This window comes from Schistocerca gregaria, chromosome 1, assembly GCF_023897955.1.
Source record: "Schistocerca gregaria isolate iqSchGreg1 chromosome 1, iqSchGreg1.2, whole genome shotgun sequence".
NCBI lineage: Eukaryota > Metazoa > Arthropoda > Insecta > Orthoptera > Acrididae > Schistocerca > Schistocerca gregaria.
Genome location: NC_064920.1, coordinates 992,003,651 through 992,024,562, shown reverse-complemented (window position 1 = coordinate 992,024,562; position 20,912 = coordinate 992,003,651). Strand labels below are relative to the sequence as shown.

General features: G+C 39.5%; 1 protein-coding gene and 1 long non-coding RNA gene across 3 annotated transcripts in view; one reads left to right on the top strand and one right to left on the bottom strand.

The window, feature by feature from the left end:
* Nucleotides 1–420: 420 nt before the first annotated feature.
* The window catches only part of LOC126278295 (uncharacterized), a 56,057-nt gene continuing 35,565 nt past the window's right edge, over nt 421–20,912 (bottom strand). Inside the window, exon 2 of the long non-coding RNA XR_007550683.1 lies at nt 421–801. This is a non-coding gene — a long non-coding RNA (uncharacterized LOC126278295). The remainder of the gene's footprint in view (nt 802–20,912) is intronic.
* LOC126278249 (arginine kinase) overlaps nt 11,069–20,912 on the top strand; it is a 403,547-nt gene continuing 393,703 nt past the window's right edge. The window contains exons 1-2 of one of the 2 annotated variants that reach the window (XM_049978262.1): nt 11,069–11,164; nt 12,434–12,625. In XM_049978262.1, coding sequence (XP_049834219.1) covers nt 12,582–12,625 — 44 coding nt within the window. In that variant the 5' untranslated portion in view covers nt 11,069–11,164; nt 12,434–12,581. Of the gene's footprint in view, nt 11,165–11,362; nt 11,488–12,032; nt 12,626–20,912 lie in introns of those variants that run through there. The other variant, XM_049978270.1, reaches the window with a different exon arrangement.

Sequence of the window (20,912 nt, the reverse complement as noted above, 5' to 3'; positions counted from 1 at the left end):
TGCATGCTGTCGAACGGAACGGCGAGGACTTCTCTCGATTGCAGCTCTAGCAGCTGCAATGTTCTCTGGGGTATGTACCGTTGGAATGCCACCTGGAGGTTTCTTTTTCACGGCAGATGCTGTTTCTTCAAAATTGTGCACCCACATTGTAATAGCATGCGCAGATGGGACACGACCATGATGTCCAAGCTGGTAATGCTGTCGAAATGTTCGCTGCGCGGCAGTCGCACAATCACCATTTTTGTAAAACGCTTTCACAGCTACTGCACGTTCCGCACCAGACCAATTCTCCATTATTACTACATGGCAATGCGTTCACATCAATTGTGGAAAGTTTCGAACATCTGCCAGCGCTACAGTGCTGTCAACTGTTACATTCAAAATTTCCCGTTCCCCTGTGCCACCCTGTATATCTGTGTATCAGTATGTATAACATGTTTTTTCTTGTATTAAGTTAACAAATAACATTTCATTGTAAAATTATCCTTGGATGAATAAACTGCTATTGGTAATACTAAATCGCCAATACAATGGTAACACCGGTTCCCATCAGATCGCGCTGTTGGACTTGGTACCACTTGAATGAGTGACATCCAGGCTGTCCAAGTGCTGTTGACAAGTGGAGTGCACTCAGACCCTGTGAGGCCAATTGAGGAGCTACTTGATTGATGTAGCAGCTCTGGTCATGAACAATCAGCCGGGAGAGCAGTGCACTGCCTGTCAATATCTGCCTCCAGTGATGCCTGTTGGCTGAGGATGGATGACACAGAGGTCAGTCAGTTCCATTGGTCCTTCCAAGCCCTGTTGGGACAAAGTTTAAGTTTTAGCATTAAAATACTAATAACAAATCTTATGGAGCATTAGAAAATATCTAATAAACCGCAGAAAAGTAACAAAATGTTGCAACATTCCTAGGCATGTTAATGGATGATCAGTTAAGATGGCATGAGCATATTGATCACCTGTTCAGAAAATGTAGTTCATCATGCTTTTGTACTAAGAGTTATTTCTCAGTAAATGGACTGGAAAATAATTTTGTAGTCATCATTTGTATGTTTCTACTTTCTGTTCTCTTGTGGAATAGTATTGTGATCAAATGCAGCAAGAATACAAAACATAGTTGAACCACAAAATCAAACAGTGAGAGTGATCTGTGTATAGTAGTTAGGAATAAAACTTCATATGGGGATCTATTCAAGATTCTTGACATATGTAGATTCACTTGTTAATAAACCTACTCATTAATTTGGGAGTAAAGATGACAACTTACCTAACAGTGGAGGCATTGAGTCATTGGCAGGCACATTTCAAGCAAGAGTACACATATATATGTACACTGTGCCTGCTCAATACACTGTACTAGGAACGCAGTTTTTCATCTTGGCAGGGGCAAAGGGATTTGTAGGATGGAGTGAGAAAGGGGGCAGGGAATGGGAGGGAGGGTTGGGGAATGGTGGTTATGTTGAGGAGTGAGCAGCAGGTACAAAGGATAGAAATGTTGGAGGGAGACACAGCAAGTGGACAGAATAGGAATGTGACATGTTCGTCAGCATTGGTAAGTTTGTGCAACACATGACAGCGACATGGAGGAGTGAATTGGGAGGGAGTGACAGAAAAAGAGAAGGGGAGACTATAATTAAAAGGATGTTGGTGCAAGATGGGTGAAGTTAAGTGGTGGGGCCAGATGGAGGTGAGTGAAAAGCAGGGGCTAGTGAGACTGAGGCCAGGAGTATTACAAGAATGAAGAATGTGTTTCAAGGGCAACTCCCATCTATGTAGTTCAGAAAGATTTTTGTTGAGAGAAAGGATCCAGATGGCACAGACTGTGAAATAGCCATTGCAATTGAGCATGTTATGCTCAGCAGTGTGTTGCGCCAGTGGGTGGTCATCTTCATGCTTGGCCGCAGTTTGGCAGTGGCCATTTGAGTGGGCAGCGGTAGTTGATGATCAGGCCCACATAAAATGTTGTGCATGACAATCAACTGCTATCCACCCGAATGAACGGCCACCAGCAAATTATGGCCCAGAGCAAAATTGACTATCCAATGGTGGAACACACTGCTGAACATAAGATGTTCAACTTCAATGGCTGCATTGTTACTTGTGCCATTTGGATCCTTGCCCCCCCCCCCCCCCCCCTCCGCCCTCCCAGTCACAAGCTTCTCTGAACTAGGTTGATGAGAGTTGTTCTTGTAACACATCCTTCATTCCCATAATCCTCCTGGTCTCAGTCTCTGCTAGCCCCATGCCCACACCCACTTGCACTTTGTCCCAGGACCTAGCTTCACTCATCTTGCTCCCACAGGCGTCTTCCCAATAGTATCCCCTTCTTTTGTTATGTCACCCCCTCCCAGTCCACTCCTCCATATCATCATCACTGTGCACTGCACAAACTCACAGGTGTCTATATCACATTCCTATCCCACTCACCTGCTACATCTCCCTCCCATATTCCTACACTATTCACCTGTTGCCTCCCTAACCCCCAGCCATCAACTAACATTCCCAACCCTATCTCTCACTTCCTGCCTCCTTTTGCCCCTTGGTCACTCTGCCTAACACATCCCTCACTTCAGTCAAACTGCAGAACTACAGTCCTGGTAGAGTGTATTAAGCCAGCACAATGTAGAGTGTATGTGTTTGTTTTAGCTTTATTAAAAAATAAAGCATTTGTCATAAAGGTAGCAAAGGTTTTAGTCTTGTTTATGAATCTGTCAATGATTCAATGCCTGTACTATTTAGTGAGCTGTTACCTTTACTCCTAAGTTATTTACATTCAACCAGGACTTCCCATTACCATATCTAACAATGGGAACTCCAGGGAGGAATATCAACAACGTAGGAAAAAACAGATTGCTTCTTACTGTAAAGAAAACACATTAAGTTGAGGACAGACACAATTACAAGACACTTACATAAAGCTTTTGGCCATATCCTTTATCAGCAAAGGAGGAACACACACCTATCATACACACAAGCAAGTGCATCTCATGCACACATGACGACCAAGTCCAACATCTCTGGCTGGAATGCAACTATCATGTGGGATACAAGCATTACATTATTCTGGAGAGCATGGGAAGGGAAAGGGATAGTAGTGTACTGGTGGGGAGATAGATTAACGTTATCTGGCAGTGTGTGCAGGGATTAGAATGCCAACAGGTGCAGCATCAGGAGGTTGTGGGGCAGGGAGCTGGAGAGAAAAGGAGAGGAGCCGGGAAAGGTAGGTCCGTGCATTGGCAGAGGGCAGCAAACAAAGAGTGTAAAGATGAGGATGGGGAAGAGATGATAGGACAGAGTGGCTGGAAACTGTTGGGTATAGGGTGTAGGGACAGTATGTCACCGAATATTGAGGCTGGGATAATTACTGGAGCAGAGAATGTGTTGTAAGGATAACTCCCATCTATGCAGACCTGAACAGCACAGATGGGAGTTATCCTTACAACTAAACCAGCAGAAGTAGTAAGAACCATCTGCCCCTTAAGTAAAAGAAGAGTGTCACCACCAGGCCATTTCAATGATTATTTTCAGTAGTAATTTTGTATCAAAATATTCAAGATATAGTAAGTAAGATTGCTTTATTAGATATTCTTTTGCTTGATCAACTAAAGGGATATTTCAGCTTTATGTATGAGTGAACACTGGCAAAGGGAAAACTACGCTTGTACTGCTGGCATATCAGGATTTGAAATAGCTAGTAGCTTTTGTACACAGACTTTTAAAGGTGGAGGAACATGCATATATGCCTGGCAAGGAATTGAATATAAAGAAATTAAGTTCAGTATGATAAAAAGACATTGAAAAATAATTCCAATATTGTGCACACAAACTTATAGAACCCAAAATAATTATTGTGTGCCCATACCATTCCCCATCATGTAACTTTATGGCACCTTTGGACAGTGTTGAAAGACTTTTTAGTGAATTAAGGCATTTTACAGAAAGCATTATTGTATTTGGAGTTTTCAGTGTCAAATTTAAAATTAACTGTCTATCCAGTTTGTTATGTTCGTACAATTTACTACATGAGTGTACTAGACATGGAAAGAGCTCTGAAACCATAATTGATCAAATATTTTTTGACTTGCAAAAACTAGATCAAGTTTTAGAAGTGACCGACACTTGATTCTTGGATCACAAGTAATATAACTTTGTGTAAATATGTACACAGTACAGACTCCATGATAAGTAAGAAATACAACTACAAAAGGTGTATTAATGTAGACAACATTTTAAGTCTTTGTTAAAAATTTTAAACTGGAATTTGGGTAAACAAAACATTGTAGATGTACAAAATTAGTCAATTTTAGCTTCCTATAAGCACAACTATCAAATCACGTTCCCTCTTAAGATAACAAAAGTAAAAAAATAGAACTAACATCTAAATAGCACAGAGGATAACAAATTCTGAGTGGCTACTTAGAAAGTTAATTAAATCAGCAAGGTGAAATCTGCTTGTGAAACAGTATGTCAACTGTTACAAGAAATTGTATAGGAAGGTCATTACTGCAGCAAAAAAGTTAAACAACAATTCATACATCTGTAGAAACAAGGGTACCAGAAAAATAAAATTGCTTTGGAAAGTAATAAAAACAAACTTAGGCAAGAAACAACATTGTTATTAAAGGTGGGGCAAAACTATAAATGATCCTTTTAGACAACCTTAAAAAAACTCAATCATACTGACATTAATCATAATATCTCTATAAATCCTAAAACTATGTTTTCGTATCCTATAATAGCACAAGATGAAGGGAATGGTAACATCAAACAAAAAGTAAATTGTCTTATGGTACTGTAGAGTAATTAACACAGGAAATATATTGCTTTTCTGCTTGTAGATATAATCAATGTTTCTTTCAGCACTGGTACTTTCCCTAGACAACTTAAGCTGTTAATAATAAAAGCACTATACAAAACCAGTGATCCTTATGATGTAAAACTCTTAAGGCCTTTATCAATGCTGTTTTGTTTCTTAAAGATTATTGAAGGAGCAATATACAAAAGACTTCCTGCTGTCCTGAAAAAAAAAAGTGGAATACTAGTCAGTGAAAAGAAAAAAAAAAAAAATTGACACAGCTAAATTACATCGATCACAATGAAGTAAACTGTGGGGAGTTTTTAAATTTATACATGGCATTCAGTGTTATTGATCATAGACTATTGCTCGAAAAACTATACTGCTATGGATTCCGTGGTACTGCTCACAGGTGCTTTAAATGTTACATGTCTGACAGATGCCAAAAGTAGAAATAGTTCATGTAGGAAACTCATACTTTTATGAAAATAAGAAAGTTAGTTACGGAGAAGGGCGAATAGGACCACAGAGCTAGGTATTCAAATCACTGTTGTTCTTGATATTCATAAATGACTTACCAAGCTATTTAACATACACTGATGCTGTAATGTTTGCTGATGATACAACCCTCTTTATTAAAGGTCATAATGAGACTGACTTGCACAAAAAGTGGAAATAACAACAGAAGAAGCAAGTTAATAGTTTAGAGATAACAGTTTATTTGTAAATGAAAAAAAAAAAAATATTATGAATGAATTTCAGCCACATACTGAATAATGTAAAGCCCAATATAGTTATGAAGTTAAGTGAACAAATGATATTACAAACTGCAAATACAAAGCGTTTAGAAATTTGGCCACAGGAAAATATAAAGTGGGATAAACATATAGAAGCGTCAATAAAAAGTTGAGTCAATGTCGCTATGCTTAAAAACTGCTGCAGTGAACAAACAGTAATGTGTGCTTATTACACATTTATGCTTAGTCTATTCCAATATGGTGTCTTGTTTTGGGGTAATTCAAGTCTGGTAGAACGTTCATTTGCCATTCAACAATGAGCAATAAGAATAGGGAGCCTGTAGAGAAATTTTCAAAAAATCTTCCATCTACTTATATCTATGAAAGTAACTTGTTTCTGAAACCTCATCCCTTGTTTTCTCCTTTTAACAGTGAGCTCCATGAATATTTAAAAAGATAAAGAAATGATTCTCACAGAGGAGTACATAAGAAAATCCATTATCACAAAAGGACAATTTATCAAACCAAAATTATTTTTGATGTTCTTCCCCTAAGCATTAAAAGGATATCAAAGTTGTGCATTTTTAAACACGAGCTTAAAAATATCAATAAGTGAAAGTTTTTAGATTGTTAATGAGTACACAAATGTTCAGTAAATTACATGCAGCCATGTGCCACTGGGTATACTGACTGGGCTGATATATTGAGTCCTACAGAAGTTGGTTGTTCATAACTAGCAGTGTTATTACCTAGGACTCCAACCAAAACCAGTTAATTTATTAGTATTTACTCTTACTAATAATATCAAATTGAAAGTGAAGTTTAGAGGAGAAAGTTATGAACCATTCCTCATAAAAATAGGTCTCAGACAAGGTAACTGCGTATCACCATTACTGTTAAATGGCGCACTGGAATAAATACACTGTTCTAACAAACTTCATAAGATGGTGACATGCAGTATTATGCCCCAGGATAATATTCCTGGTGGACACTAAAAATTCATCTAACTTCTACCTCAGCAGCTGGAAGCCAAACTGCCTCTGTCAATGACCGGCAGACTGCCACTACTGGGAGATTCTGAGTAAGTGGTAATAAACGTGGAAGTTATAACAGCGCGGAGGACTGACCACCGCAACAGTAAGTATTCAAGTCCCAATTCAGCAGAAAAGAGCCTCTGAAAGCTGAAGTTGTTAAAGTGTGAAGTCAGTAGAAGAGCTGACAGTGAGTGAAAACCAGAACACCTACACTACCGCAGAGTGCTTGGAAAGTGTCTACGTAAATAACAGACCTTCTTAACAAATGTCTCATTGCTGAGTGCTGACTCCTGACCATCCAGTGCATAATCTCAGTCCTCGTGTCAGTTTCAGCTATACAGTGAGAGAGAAGGCTATGGAGATCAACCCTCAGCATGCCTAGCTGTCTTTGATCATCTGTGGAACTACGAGATCTACTGGAAGGGCACTGCTGTTGCCAGCTGAATCCAAGGCAACACTAATGGAGCACAGAGGCTGTCACCACTCTGCAGGCCTACTGGAGGCTTCGCATTTGTGATCTGGACGCTCTCTGTCATCCATTTTTTAGGGAGGGGAGGGGGGGTGCTGCTGTTGCTCATTCTGTTTCTGTGGCAAACACCAATACTGCTGGCTCCTGGCTCCTAAACAGGGGCTGAGAGCTGACCCCTGTGTGCCAGTGAGTACTTCAGGTGGAACTGTGATCTGATTCCTGAGTGCAGATCTTCGACGTCAGCAAGTGCACTCTGGACATCAATATGTATAGCTGGAGGCCACCACAGTCCGCAGACCTACGGCTGCCCTGTGACGTAATAGCAACCACCTGACACTTCGCTGGCCTGGCAGTACTGCAAGATGGGAGCATGCTGGCCTTTGGCTTCTGACAAGGCACTGCTATGCCAGCCCAGCTGTGGCGCATCACTTTGGAAGACAGTCCTGTACTATTGCATAACAAATTTGCTATGTCAATGATGTTTTCTTGGCACTCTCCAGCATAAATAGGTTCTCATCACCCCATCCTGTCCGGCTCCATCTTGATGAACTATACACTGAGATGACAAAATCATGGGACAGGGAAATGTACATATACGCATGACGGCACTGTTGCATACACACAGTGTAAGAGGGCAGAACATTGGCGGAGTTGTCATTTGTACTCGGGTAATTCAAGTGAAAAGGTTTCTGATGTGGTTACGGCTGCACAACAGGAATGAATGGACTTTGAATATGGAATGGTAGTCGAAGGTAGATCCATGACACATTCCATTTCAGAAATAATTAGGGAATTCATTATTCTGAGATCCACAGTGTCAAGAGTATGCTGTGAATACCAAATTTCAGGAACTACCTCTCACCATGGATAACACAGTGATGTTGGCCTTCACTTAATGACCAAGAGCAGCAGTGTTTTCATAGAGTTGTTAGTGCTAACAGACAAGTAACACTGCATGAAATAACCACAGAAATCCATGTGGGATGTACAACAAATGTATCTGTTAGGACAGTACAATGAAATTTGGTATTAATGGGCTATGGCAGCAGATGACCGATGTGAATGCCATTGTTAACAACACAACATTGCCTGAAGCACCACACCTGTGCTTGGGACCGTATTGGTTGGTGCCCAGATGACTGGAAAAGTGTGACCTGGTCCGATGAGTCCCGATTTCAATTGGTAAGAGCTGATGGTAGGGTTTGAGTGTGGTACAAATCCCATGAAGCCATGGACTCATGTTAGTATAGCTCCGCAATGATATGGGCTGTGTATACTTGGAACGAACTGGGTCCCCTGATCCAACTGAACTCATAATTGACTGGAAATGATTATGTCTGACTACTTGGAGACCATTTGCAGCCATTCATGGACTTCGTTCCCAAACAACAATGTCTTTTCACCAGGCCACAATCGCTCGTAATTGCTTTGAAGAACATTCTGTACAATTTGAGCAATGATTTGGCCACCCAGAGGTCAGTTCATGCATAAACTCATGCACAAGCAACACTTTCACAAATATGGATGGCTATAGAGACAGCACGGCTGAATATTTCTCCAGGAGACTTCCAACAACTTGTTGAGTCCATGCCTCATCAAGTTGCTGCACAAAGCTGGGCAGATTTCCCACAACTTTTGTCAGTTCAGCATAATGAGAGAATGGTACAAGGTTAAGCAAAGGAAGTGCAAAAAATGATAAAAGTTGAAATTACTTGGATATACAGATGACCTCGCTCTCCTAGCGAACAATGTTCAAGAAACCAGACAAGAAGTTAAATCACTTCACGAAATAGCATGGAAAATTGCCCCCAGAATATTGTTTTGGAAGAAAAAATAAATAAATAAATAAATAAAAGAGAGAGAGACCCAAGGTTGTGCTAATGTTCCACCACTTGCAAACAAAATTACAAGAGCAGAACTGGAACTCAAAATGTCTGATAAATTTAAATATCTAAGAGAAATCATAACATACACTCTAAATGAGAAACCAACATAGTGAAACAAAATAAAGAAACTGAACACAGCAAATTACATTAACAAAAACACATACAACAAAAATGGCCTGCAAAATTAAAACATTATAAAACAATTACATAACCAGAAATAATACACACAGCTGCAACCATCTTCAAACAACTAAAACAGCAGAAACTGACGAAATGCTAAAGGTAAAAAGAAGAATAATTAGGACATGCATAAATAAACCATATCAAGTAAATGGGAACTGGAGAATAGCTCCAAGTGAAACACTATACATGGAAACAGAACCAATATTTTAGCATGTTAAGTAAGAAATGTATATCATTCTTTGAATATCTGATGGGAATACCAGAAAACAGAATTAATAAGAGAATAACAGAAAACAAGTGGAAATAGTAAGGGCAACTCTAAATAGATCACACAAATTGAGGAAGTGAAAGACAACTCCAAATCACAGTAGGTGACCTAAAAAACAAAACAGAAACCCAAGCTACAGCAAGACACAGAAACCAGACAACAGACAAAGATCAATAAAAAGATCACAGAAGAGTGATCTCTGATGAAGAAAGAGTATATGATGATAATAATAATAATATTAAAACACTGCTTAAGGCAGTGTCAATGATGTGATAAAGTGACTTTAATTTATCAATTGTTGTATATATGCAAAAAATTAATTAACCTGCCAGTATGCAGTATTAAATAATTATTGATATCTTGTTTTTATGTACTGAACATACACGTGATTCACTATTGTATTTGATTACTTCACTGTCTTGTCGTAAACTTAAATAATGTAAACTTTAATTCCTTGATCTACAGCACACATTTGGTTTTTAAGATTTGTTCATTTACATTATTATACGAGATACTTTTATTCTTTTCTTTGTTTTCTGAATAACAAATGATAAAATTGATAGTCAATAAATAAATAATGATCATCATCATTGTCATCTTGATATGTGCCTTGCCTGCCTTTGCTTTTAACAGCTGTTTTCACTCTGGCATACAACTACAAATGAGTGTTTCTTAAGCTTGCCCTGATTTAGCATTATTTTGTGTGTTTTGATTGAAGGATTAGGAGGTCTTAGAGAAGATGGGGCACCAGTGCAGTTCCTGCTGGAAGAAATACCTCCATATGACAAAAGGGAGAGAGATAAAACTTTACTTTACTTTTCTGGCTGAATCCAGGTGTGCCTTTTAGATCCAGCTCGTCTCAGAGAAGTGGCAGGGTGCTGTGAGTGGGGAAGAGTGTTTTTTTTTTCCTTTTTTAGTATCCTTCATTCCCCATTGTTGTAGGATTTCGTCCTTAAAAGGCAAATCTCAGAAAGATGGGGCAGAGGGGTCCCAATTAAGAATATTTGGGAGGCAGTTTCCAGGGCTGGCACTTACCTGAACATAAAGAGAAGCCCCAGAAACTTTGGTAAAAACTCGGAGATTGTGACGGCTTTCAAACTGTTTTTGGAACAATGGGATATCTGGGCTTTGCCAGTTCCAGCGTATGACTGACAACCAAGATAAATCCTCTAATGGTCAATAAAGAGGGGGAGGGGGATTGGGACACCTTTTGTTTTGAACTAATGCTGTCCTTGAGAGAGAGAGAGAGAGAGAGAGAGAGAGAGAGAGAGAGAAAGTACTTAATTGTAGACCAACAATTACAGGGACAGGCTTCCTCCACCTATTTAATACCCGATTGTCCAAAGAGACAAACGTATATGTTTTTCAAAATGTTTACGTCTGCACTCGCATTGGTTTTTTTTTTCTATCCTACAATATAACAACTGATGTTTAACATTAAGGCCTACCTCTCGCTACAGTAGCTGATGCTTGTGTTGTCTATCGTAAACGGTATTAATCTGGAATTTCCTCCTATTTTGTATAGATAGGAGTTTATCGTTAGGTATCTCGTTCGATAGAATTTACATTCTCTTCGCTAAATTCATAAAGGCGCCAGAATTAAAAACAGGAAGTCGCTTTGCACAAAGAACTTCGAATCACAAAACTAACAGTATTTATGTTTTTATTCTCTTTTTGTAATCGGTAAACAGCCAAAGAAGCTTTAGTTCACTAACAAGAGACGAATGAAGTTCGGTAATTTGCGTCAAAAAATTTACTACTGCTGTGTAGTGTTGCAGCTGAACCAATGGTAAGAATTTTCAAAACGTTTTTTTTGTGCCTGTCTGAAATTACATCCATTAATAATGAGGACAATAATCGCAATACTTTCAAACATTCCATACTCAATCTACCTGTTACCCCAAAAAATTTCTTCATAGTAACTTAATATAGTCCTGATAGTCCTTAATATTACAAAACATTTTCACTCATCTTCCACGGTGTAGATATGCCACTAGTCTGGACCGTCCCGTCTGGCCGAATTCACTTCTTAGATCCTTTCATTGCCGCGCATCTGATATGTTTGGATGGGGTTACAAACACTTTCTGAATGTGCTGTCGTCTACAGTAAACGTAATTTACGCTGTACTGCTGTATATGGACTCCTATACCGAAAAAAATATTCATTCAATCCGTTTCTGGTTACGCTAATGATAAATTGTGCAAACTGTAACGAAAGTGCGCATTCTCGAGTCAAGAGAACATTGTTTGAACTGCAACTGCTGTCTTAAAAGTGATACGTGGAAATCGTATTGTAATTGCCAAGCTAGTACGAAATACAAATTTCATTACTGAGATACACATTAACAACCAAATCATTCAGTTTCTTTCTCTTTAGTTTGAAAACTATGTTACGTTTTGCAGCACGTATCCCATTTCGTCTCAGCCTCCTACCCAAATTAATTTTCCAGTTGATAAACTTTATGACGATACGTAATGGAGACCGCAAATCTTTGTTCTCGTTTTACGCTAGAAAACGGAGAGGGAGGAGGAATAGACTTAACTATAATTGGTGTGCTTAATGTATTTACATGCAATGCATAAAAAGTACAGTTTTCAGCGCATAAACTATGGTTTGTTTCGCACTTATTTTACTGAATATTGTTTGTTATTTGCAGAAAAGTACACAGTTTCCCAATGTACCCAGTCAAGAGCACAGTGCATAGGTGTCTACAGGGATTGAAGAGATGGTAGAAAAGTTCGTCCTACGAGAGTTGTGTGCTACGCATGCCGGCCAGTTCCGAGCAGCTGATCAATATACTGGCTGGCTCGTGTAATGTCAGGCTGAAGACAGGCGCAGCCACGACATTCTGCCCCAACTTGCTATATCTCTCTCACTCAACCGCGAAAGACACTTTCTCTTAACACATACACAGTAACAAGCAACAATTATCCGAACACATCGGCCTCAGCATCCGCGTGACACCGTCGTTACGCTTATTATTGGGTGCCACACGTCTTATCTCGGCCTATCTTTCGCTCCCAGTACGTGTACGATATTGGTCCTCTTGTCCTCTAGACGTGATCGAGCCTTGGCAGCCCTCTCCCGAAGTCTCTGCACTGCAGCCGTCCTGCTACGCCACCAACTAAGAGTGAGAAGTGGACGTCTTACCTTCTGTAGTCGAGCAACAGCTGTAAGGAACGCACTAAAGAGCACAACGACCAGCATGTTCAGTCTATGGTACGCTTTCCTCGCCTACAGAGCGTTGAGGTAAGTAGAAACAATGACTTCTTCCTCCTACTGACGCTTAATTTGTTGTCACTGCTTTTTTTTTTTTTTTTTAAGTGCGGAGCTATAATAACCTACAATAACCTATTGAGTTTCGCGAATAGCATTAGATTTTCTAAATATGATTGAACGGTATCACTCAACCTCAATCATTACTGAAAGATGATTGAGTAACATTGTGTAGGTCACGCAGCTGGTTTCTGTCGCAGCACAACTTCACATGGATCAAAAACTGACGTGAAGGAAATGGTGCTTGCAGTTCTTTGTGAGGAACGTTCTAGTAGTCGCTAATATTGCACTAAACTGCTCACAACTTTGCTAGTGGCAGTACACTACACGTATAATAGGAGATTCCTGTCGAATGTCTTGTGGTTTTTGTTGCATAGCTGCACTGCATATTTTACAGCCGTGACCGTTACCATTAATAACTATACTACACAGTAAGTTTTGCGACAAGTAACATTACTGGAAACGTATTTGTTAATTGCTTCTGTGTTTCTTTGCTTAATGTTAGCCCAGAACCATTTAACTTCACGAGGAATCGTAGATTCGTTTATCAACTATAAGAAGGCATTTTGGAAATGTATCAAGCAATATGAAAACATCAGTTCCCTTAACTGCCAGTATTGGTTTCTTTCGAATATACATTCATTGTTCTTGTAGAAGTACAACGTTTTCGTAATTTATTGTTTTTAAATTTGCGTTTATGCATCCCTCTGTTTGTAGCAGTTGTATAAACGGAGTACTTACGAAGTTCTACAAAGCTTTCTGCATTCAAATGGCTCAAATATTACACTAACAACGACACACAATTATTTTAAAACATTGCTGACTTTTCCTGCAGCATATCTGTCCTTGTGCAATGCTGTCTAATAAACTGTACGTAAATGACATTCATGATACCCGTGTATAAATAGGGTCTGAGGAGGAGCAGACAGTCAGTGCTTGGGAAAGATCCGAATTTCGCGCCTCAGCTCAGGCGAGTGCCACTTATTGCCGCTAGAGGTCAGGCCACGTCTGCATTCAGAGCTCCAGCTCGAGGTGCTCCTCAACAACAAAGAATGAAACAATTTGGTTGTACCGTTTTTACCAAGGGACACATCCAATATGTATTACACCCGCTACCTGACATTCGTCCACATCTGAAAATTTACGGCAAAGTCGACCGCAAAAAAAGGCGAATTTTATTATTTTGAAACAGAACGACCAAAACAAAACTGATCACATCATTTACTTATTACAGATATTGTTTATTGTTTTCTTTTGAATTTTCTGTAACGATATATTATGACACTGCTAATGCGCTTTTCTGTCTACCTTCCTAGCCGGCTCATCGACAGAAATTTCACCTGAGTATGGAAAGATATTATTTTAGTCATTTTTCAGCTAAAACTACGGTATCGAAACACATTTTCTGTCGGAAAATCATATCCACAATAAACTAGTTCGATAGCACACTGTTTGTAAATGTCCCAGTGGTTGATTGTTGACTTTAAGCATCTAGTTTTACCACTAACAAATTAATTTGAGTAAACTCCTGTGAACAGATGAAGCTGAAGATCAAAAACTTAAACATCTAGGAATGAAGAAGCAAATTTATAAAAATGAAGGAAGAGAGAAGTTTATTTCAACTAAAATGTCTTTTGTCTGTCCACAACGATTGTTTAGCGGCTGGAGTAAAGTAATCACTTGAAAAAATCTGTCAGTTGAGTTTAGCCTTATTAGTCATCAGCAGAGGAAAAATAGGAAGTGCTTGCTACGGCATCGAGGTCACGAAGTGAGATTCGGGCTGTTTTGCGGTACAACTTCGCGCGTGGTTTACACATAGACAAGTGCTCTGAAGAAATGACACTTGCACTTGGTGAGGTGCGTCCACATCGTACAACTGTATTCAGATGATACAGAGAATTCCAAAGAGGAAATTTCACTCTGAGAGGATGGGAGGCCAAAATTATCAGTTACTGAGGAAAACATTGATGCTGTAAGGGAAAATGCTAGACGAAGGCAGGTGAGTGACCTATAAGCAAATAGAGAATGCCCCAGGGCTAAATGCACCAGCATTTCGTTCGATTCTGCATGTCACATGCAAGTAAAGAAACTTTGTCTCTTGGTGCCGCATAGACTGACGGAAGAGCAGATGACACGACGTATGACTTGGTGCCGGAAGATGTTAAAGAAGTTTTCTAAGTTATAATCTCAGTATGTGAATAACATCGTGACAGGTGACGAGACGTGGCTGCACTATTATGACCTGCCGACTAAGACGCAAACCAAAGTTTGTGTCTTTGTAGATGACACACCCGAAGCTCTCAGAAAATCCCGACCAATAAAGAAGAAAATGATAGCTGTTTTTTTTTTTTTTTTTTCAAATATAGTAGAATTGTGGAGCATGTTGGTTTGAACACACAGAAGACAGTCACAGCTAAATGGTACACTGAACAGTGCCTGCCCAAAGTCATCCAATCTTTGAAGAACCTGCGACTTAAGTCAAGAGTGGACACTTGATTCCTCCATCACGACAACGCTCCAGCTCACCGCGCCAAAGCATGCACCGAATATTTGTGGAATATAGGACTGAAACTTCTCGAGCACCCTCCTTTCAGTCCAGACCTCGCTCCTTATGACTTTGCACTGTTCCCGCATGTGAAAATATAGCTGAAAGAAGTGCAGTTTTCAAGTGATGAGGACCTTCTGAGGGCTTAGGACAATGGGTGTGCCTTACTTCCCACAGAAACTTGGGAGAACTGGTTTAGGGATTGGTTTCGAAGAATGGAGAGGTGTGGTAAGTGTGGCGGGAATTACTTCGAAAACATTAAATAAATAAAGCTGTTCTGAAAAACTTTCCTAGTACCCTTTGTATGATGCCGGCTGGACACGCAATGCCGTTTGACATTTTACCGAAAACAACAAATAAGCAGCATCGTTAAATACTCAAGCGCTTGATAGGCTGTTCCCGTAATTTACCGTTTTATTACAACGTTAATAGTCAACAAGTCTTATGATTTTTAGTAGTGCTTCGCAGGCTTCCCATAACCATGAGCGATTTCGGGGTTTGTCTAAGAACCATAAACGATTTAAGAGTATCCATTGTTACGTAATTATTTGAAGCCTTCAAGTCCAACAATCAGAGCCCTCTTTTTCCTCACGTCTTCTGATGGTGTCTTGGTGATAAGTCGAAACTGGCAGTGATACCATTTGAGTGACATCAGACCGAAATATGTAATAAAAAATTAAATATTTATTCCCCTGGATGCATTAGAGCGGCCAGTGTTGCTAAGAATTACATTAGTATGAAATGCTGATTTTTGTTGTTATCGGTTTCAAAATTCTGAAAGCGGCGACATACCCAGACAATGAATACATGAGAATAATCTAAGTAATTCAACTAACCGTACCTGAAGATGAATGATATCTTCCGAAATACGTAGTGTGAGAAATAATGCAATACTACAGCGAAGATCGAACATTTTTTACTAGATAAGCCACATGCTGTGGTTGGCACCATTCCATTACGGAAATGCACAACTGTATGAAAACGTAACTTTATTTGTCTAAAATTGTTGTTTCATGACCTCTTACAAGCCTTCAAAAAAATCAACAAATAATGGAGCTGCTTTTGGAGTCACGTCAGAAGGTAGAACTAGCTCTACCGCAACAGCTTGTCCTGGTTCCTCCACGTGCGTGTTTACACAGACTGCAAACCTACCATAAGCTTGCGCGGGAGTCTGTGGACTTTTTTAACGCTTGAGAAACTAAAGTCATAGGGATAATCAACCGTTAAAAGGAGCGATACCCAGCATTAATCGATCCACTCATTATCAGCTAAACTGAGCACTGACAGTAAACTGTGTTAGATTCACTTGTTTTATTATAAGGTGTTATTACCTAAATAATATGATATTACAATAAAATGTATTTATTTTTTGTGGTGGTAAAGGTGGGTGGGGGGGGGGGGGCGGGAGGGTTCAGAAGAGATGACTGTGCGAGATATGGCGGGGAGACAGGGCGTAAAATGAATTATTCTCACACGACACCATAATGCGCTGCTCATATACAGTAAGCGTAGTACACGTACCATTGTCGTTATCACCAATATAATTATTATCATCGCCTCAATCTACAAGATTTTGTCTTAGGAAGATGATGAAAAATGCTAAGACGCCCAGTTTTGCCTATACGACTCATCATCAATTGCCTTGTACGTACTATGTTCAGATTTTGAGGTGATGGAGATACTTAGCGACAGTTAAAGAAGATAAATTAGTTGAGTCTCAGGACAATGGCGATGTATCGATTCTGCTTAATGATGCATTTCGTCTTTTCCTTCTCTCCACTGGCCATGATAACAACAGTACCTGATTCTCAGGGCAATAACGAAGCACTTCGTTAGTTGTGAAGTATCGATTCTGTTCAGTGATGCGTTTCGCCTTTTTCTTCTGTCCATTGGTCATGATGACTCGGCGTCCTTAACATCCGATTGTCCATTTTTGTACATTAACCAACATTATCCCACATTGATCGCATTATGGTACTTTCGCCATTTACTGCAACAATTATAAAACCGATCTCGCGATGCCTATAAATAAAATTTTACACCCGACAAAAACGAACCGCTTCACATACATCAGTCACAGTTTTCATTGACAGAGTTTGTGCGAGGAAGTCTGCGGGGGTTATTACGTGTTTGCTGTACGTGCAATATTTCTTGAACGGCTGCCAAAATATTTCCAAGCACGTAACACCTGAATCCTGCACATCACGGGCTATACCAGTCTCTTTGAATAGATGTTGTTCCAGTTACGTTACGTTGGCTCTGGGAGGGGAGGAGGATTAACGTTTTAACGTCGCAGTCGCGTCGAGGCCATTAGAGACAAGTAATAGCTCAGATAGAAGAGGAATAAAGCAGGGTGACGCCATGGTACTTTTGAGAAACCAGGCTCGTCCAGTACGCTGCCAACACTATGTCGCTCAAAGTCGACAGACACTCATTGCACTCTATGCTTCCGATGGTGGGTAAGTGTAGGAACTATGCAGTGACGGTATATTACGTTTTCTCTCAAAATAAATCAACACTAGATAATGGCTAAGTTTAAACAACAAATGGAGGGACTAAGAAATTTAGGAGCGCCTGTCAGAGAATTATGGTAGTCACTATCTCGAAGCGCAGAATTCATGACGTTATACGAAGCGGAAATGTCAGAGAAATCTGAATACATGTCATTTACATAGACCTAAGAATTTCACGGATAGTAGCCGCCGAATTCTAATGTAGGGAACGGCCGACAACTATCCTCGTCAGTTAACGTATTGCTACTCATGCACAGAGAGACAAATGACAAAGCCATATGTGGAGAGGCAATATGCTTTGGTATTCTCGGTCACGCTGCTGCCCAAAGGCCGTTGAACCAAGTATAAATGTTTGACGTTGCTTTGTCAAAGCGATGCAAACTATGTTGTCGCTGGTCTGCGAAACAGTGGAGGGTTTTCTGGAATTATGAATCCCTGTGGCTCTCTTAGGGCCGTATGGACGTGACGAACAGTGTTGCCTGATTGTTTTGCAGTCACAGTAAGATTCAGTCCGTATTCCATGTCTGTATCTGGTTTTTTCTCTGACTTGATATCGTATCAATAGTTTTAGAGGTTGGCGATATCGTAGTTATGATAGCATTTCCGGCAGTATTCAATGACCCGCACTGCAGTAACAGGTTGGAATTGTAATTTGTGTCAACATGACAATATCTCCGTCCACACAAGAAACAATTCATCAAGGATTCGCTGGATTAGCCTAATCAAATCCTGGACTGGACCCCGCGAGACGTCTGTTGAATGAAGTATAGCTTCTTTTGCGTGCCATATCAATTCGTCCAAATATTCACCATACTGCAGGAAAAATCGGAGTCAAATTTGCCTTTTTTTGTATTAGAACTTAGAGGAAAGATGTCCTCTGAGACTGAACAGTTATAAGAGAAAGTCCTACACGTTATTACTTTTACGGTTGCTGTTTTTGGGGTGGACGTTTGGCGTTTAAAGAAGTTTGTTCGTCTGGTGTAGCTCGACCTTGCCAGCACAGTTGGAAGACTGCACGTTTCCATAACCGCGTACATCTTCCCCTCATGTCGTTTCGTTAACATATAAATGATAAGCTGCAGAACACACATTTCACTCTTTACAAAAAACTGGACTAATATAAATAGTTTCTCAAGAGATGGTAGCAACTCTCTTCCGGGACATGTAACATTGCATTTCACTGCGTTTAAGAAGTACAACCAGAAGAAGTGCCATTCCATATCCATGCTTTCTATACCAATGTTATAAATGCGAAAGCAACTCTTTTACGCTTTAACGATAAAATCACAGAACCGATTTTGATGAGATTTAGTATGGAGATAACTTGGTAACTGAGGAAGAGCATAGGCTACTTTAGAAAGTGTGTATACAACATATTTATTGATTTGAAGAATACAACGCGAAATATGGAGCAATAATTACTCTTTGAAAAAGCTGTTTACTCTTCGGCTTTAGAACTTCACCACATTTGTGAATATGTATTTATTGATTGACAATTGCTGCATAATACTACTCAACGTAATGAATACAATGCTTATACAATCCTCTACTTGTTTAATTAATACAATGCTTATACAATACTCTACTTGTTTCATTCACACTTCCATACTAATATAAGCGACAGCACGTCGCATTTTAGCCGCTCGGCGTCTGTTATATGTTCTGAGAAGCTTAATAATTCGGATGAACAGGTCGTGGTCATGTGGTTAACCTTCTTAACCCTCAGTCTTACGATCCTGGGTTTGATTACAGGCGAGATCTTTTTTTCGCTCACGACTAAGTGTACATGTGTTGTCGTCGTCATTATTTTATCATCATTGACGCACAAAGCACTAAAGTGGCATTAAATAAAAAGAGTTGCACCAGGCTCCCGGAAGGAACTGTTAAGACTTTTCTTTCAAATGTGCTCTGAGCCCAAATCCTTGAAAATAAGAGAGACGCTGCAATAGTCTCCTCTGGAATAACAGCCACGCTGCTTAATGGCGGCAGAACGGCCAATTCAGTATCTAATCTGCAGGTGAACTTAGCTCACAAAGACATATCTATGTGTAGCATTAATAAAAATAGCGATCGTCTACGAATGTACAATGGTCTGACAGACTCTGCTCATAATAACTAAAAACACACCGTCAGATGAAGTAAACGCATGTTTAAAGGCGCCAACCTTATGGTAACATGATAAAAATTTAATTTAATAACAAATATGTTCGTGCAACTTCACCGTGACACAGAATTTGCATAATATGCGGGATGCTCTTCTGAAAATCGGCGAAGATCGTATTGCCACAGATGCAAAGGATATGATTACATTACATCGTGAAATATATAATATTGTTCATCGAAAATGAGTGTTGGTTAGAAAAAAGTATCCTAAATTACAAGCAAAAATAAGAAATAACAACTGGCTGTGTGAAAGGGCAATTATGGCGCCGAGTAATGAATTTATAGTACAGCTAAACGAAAAATTTATGTTACAGTTAGATGGAGATAAATACAGACACTGAACAAGTCGTCTGTTACCCTACAGAGATAATTAAATATTTGCAATTGTCATGAGTGCCTTCTCATAAACTGAGGTTAAATATTGGTGTTCCAGTCCTCTTGATGAGAAATGTTGATGCGACCAGAATGTGTAACGGCACGCGCTTAGAAATTACAAATCTGAGCCAAAATATTGTTAGGGGTGCTATAATTAGCAGCTCAGCTAAAGGAGAAAGTGTTTTGATTCCACGAATCTCAGTTAATACCGACGGATTTCCCTTTTCAGTTTAAAAGAGCGTAATTCCCGCTAAAAATTGCTTTTGGAATGGTCATAAATAAAGCCCAACGGCTTTAGATAAAAATGTTTTTTGTCATGGAAAACTCTATATGGTGTGCTCACATGTGTCCACCCCACAAAACCTGTACGTCCGTGCAAAATAAGGCAAGACCAAAAACATTATTTATACAGCTGTGCTGAGCTAAAATCTTGAAATAAATAATTTATAAGAAAGAAAAAACTTTGTAGTTTTTAATATTTTAAACTAAGATTCGACATAAGGTAAAAAAATAAAAACACACTCATTAACTCATATGATCCACACCGCTATATACCCAGCTATTTATAAATTACTAGCACAATCTTGTTATCCACATTTAATTCAGGCCCATAGTTGTATAGTAGACACGGGCATTGCTCAAGAATTTCACAGTGTCAGAAGAA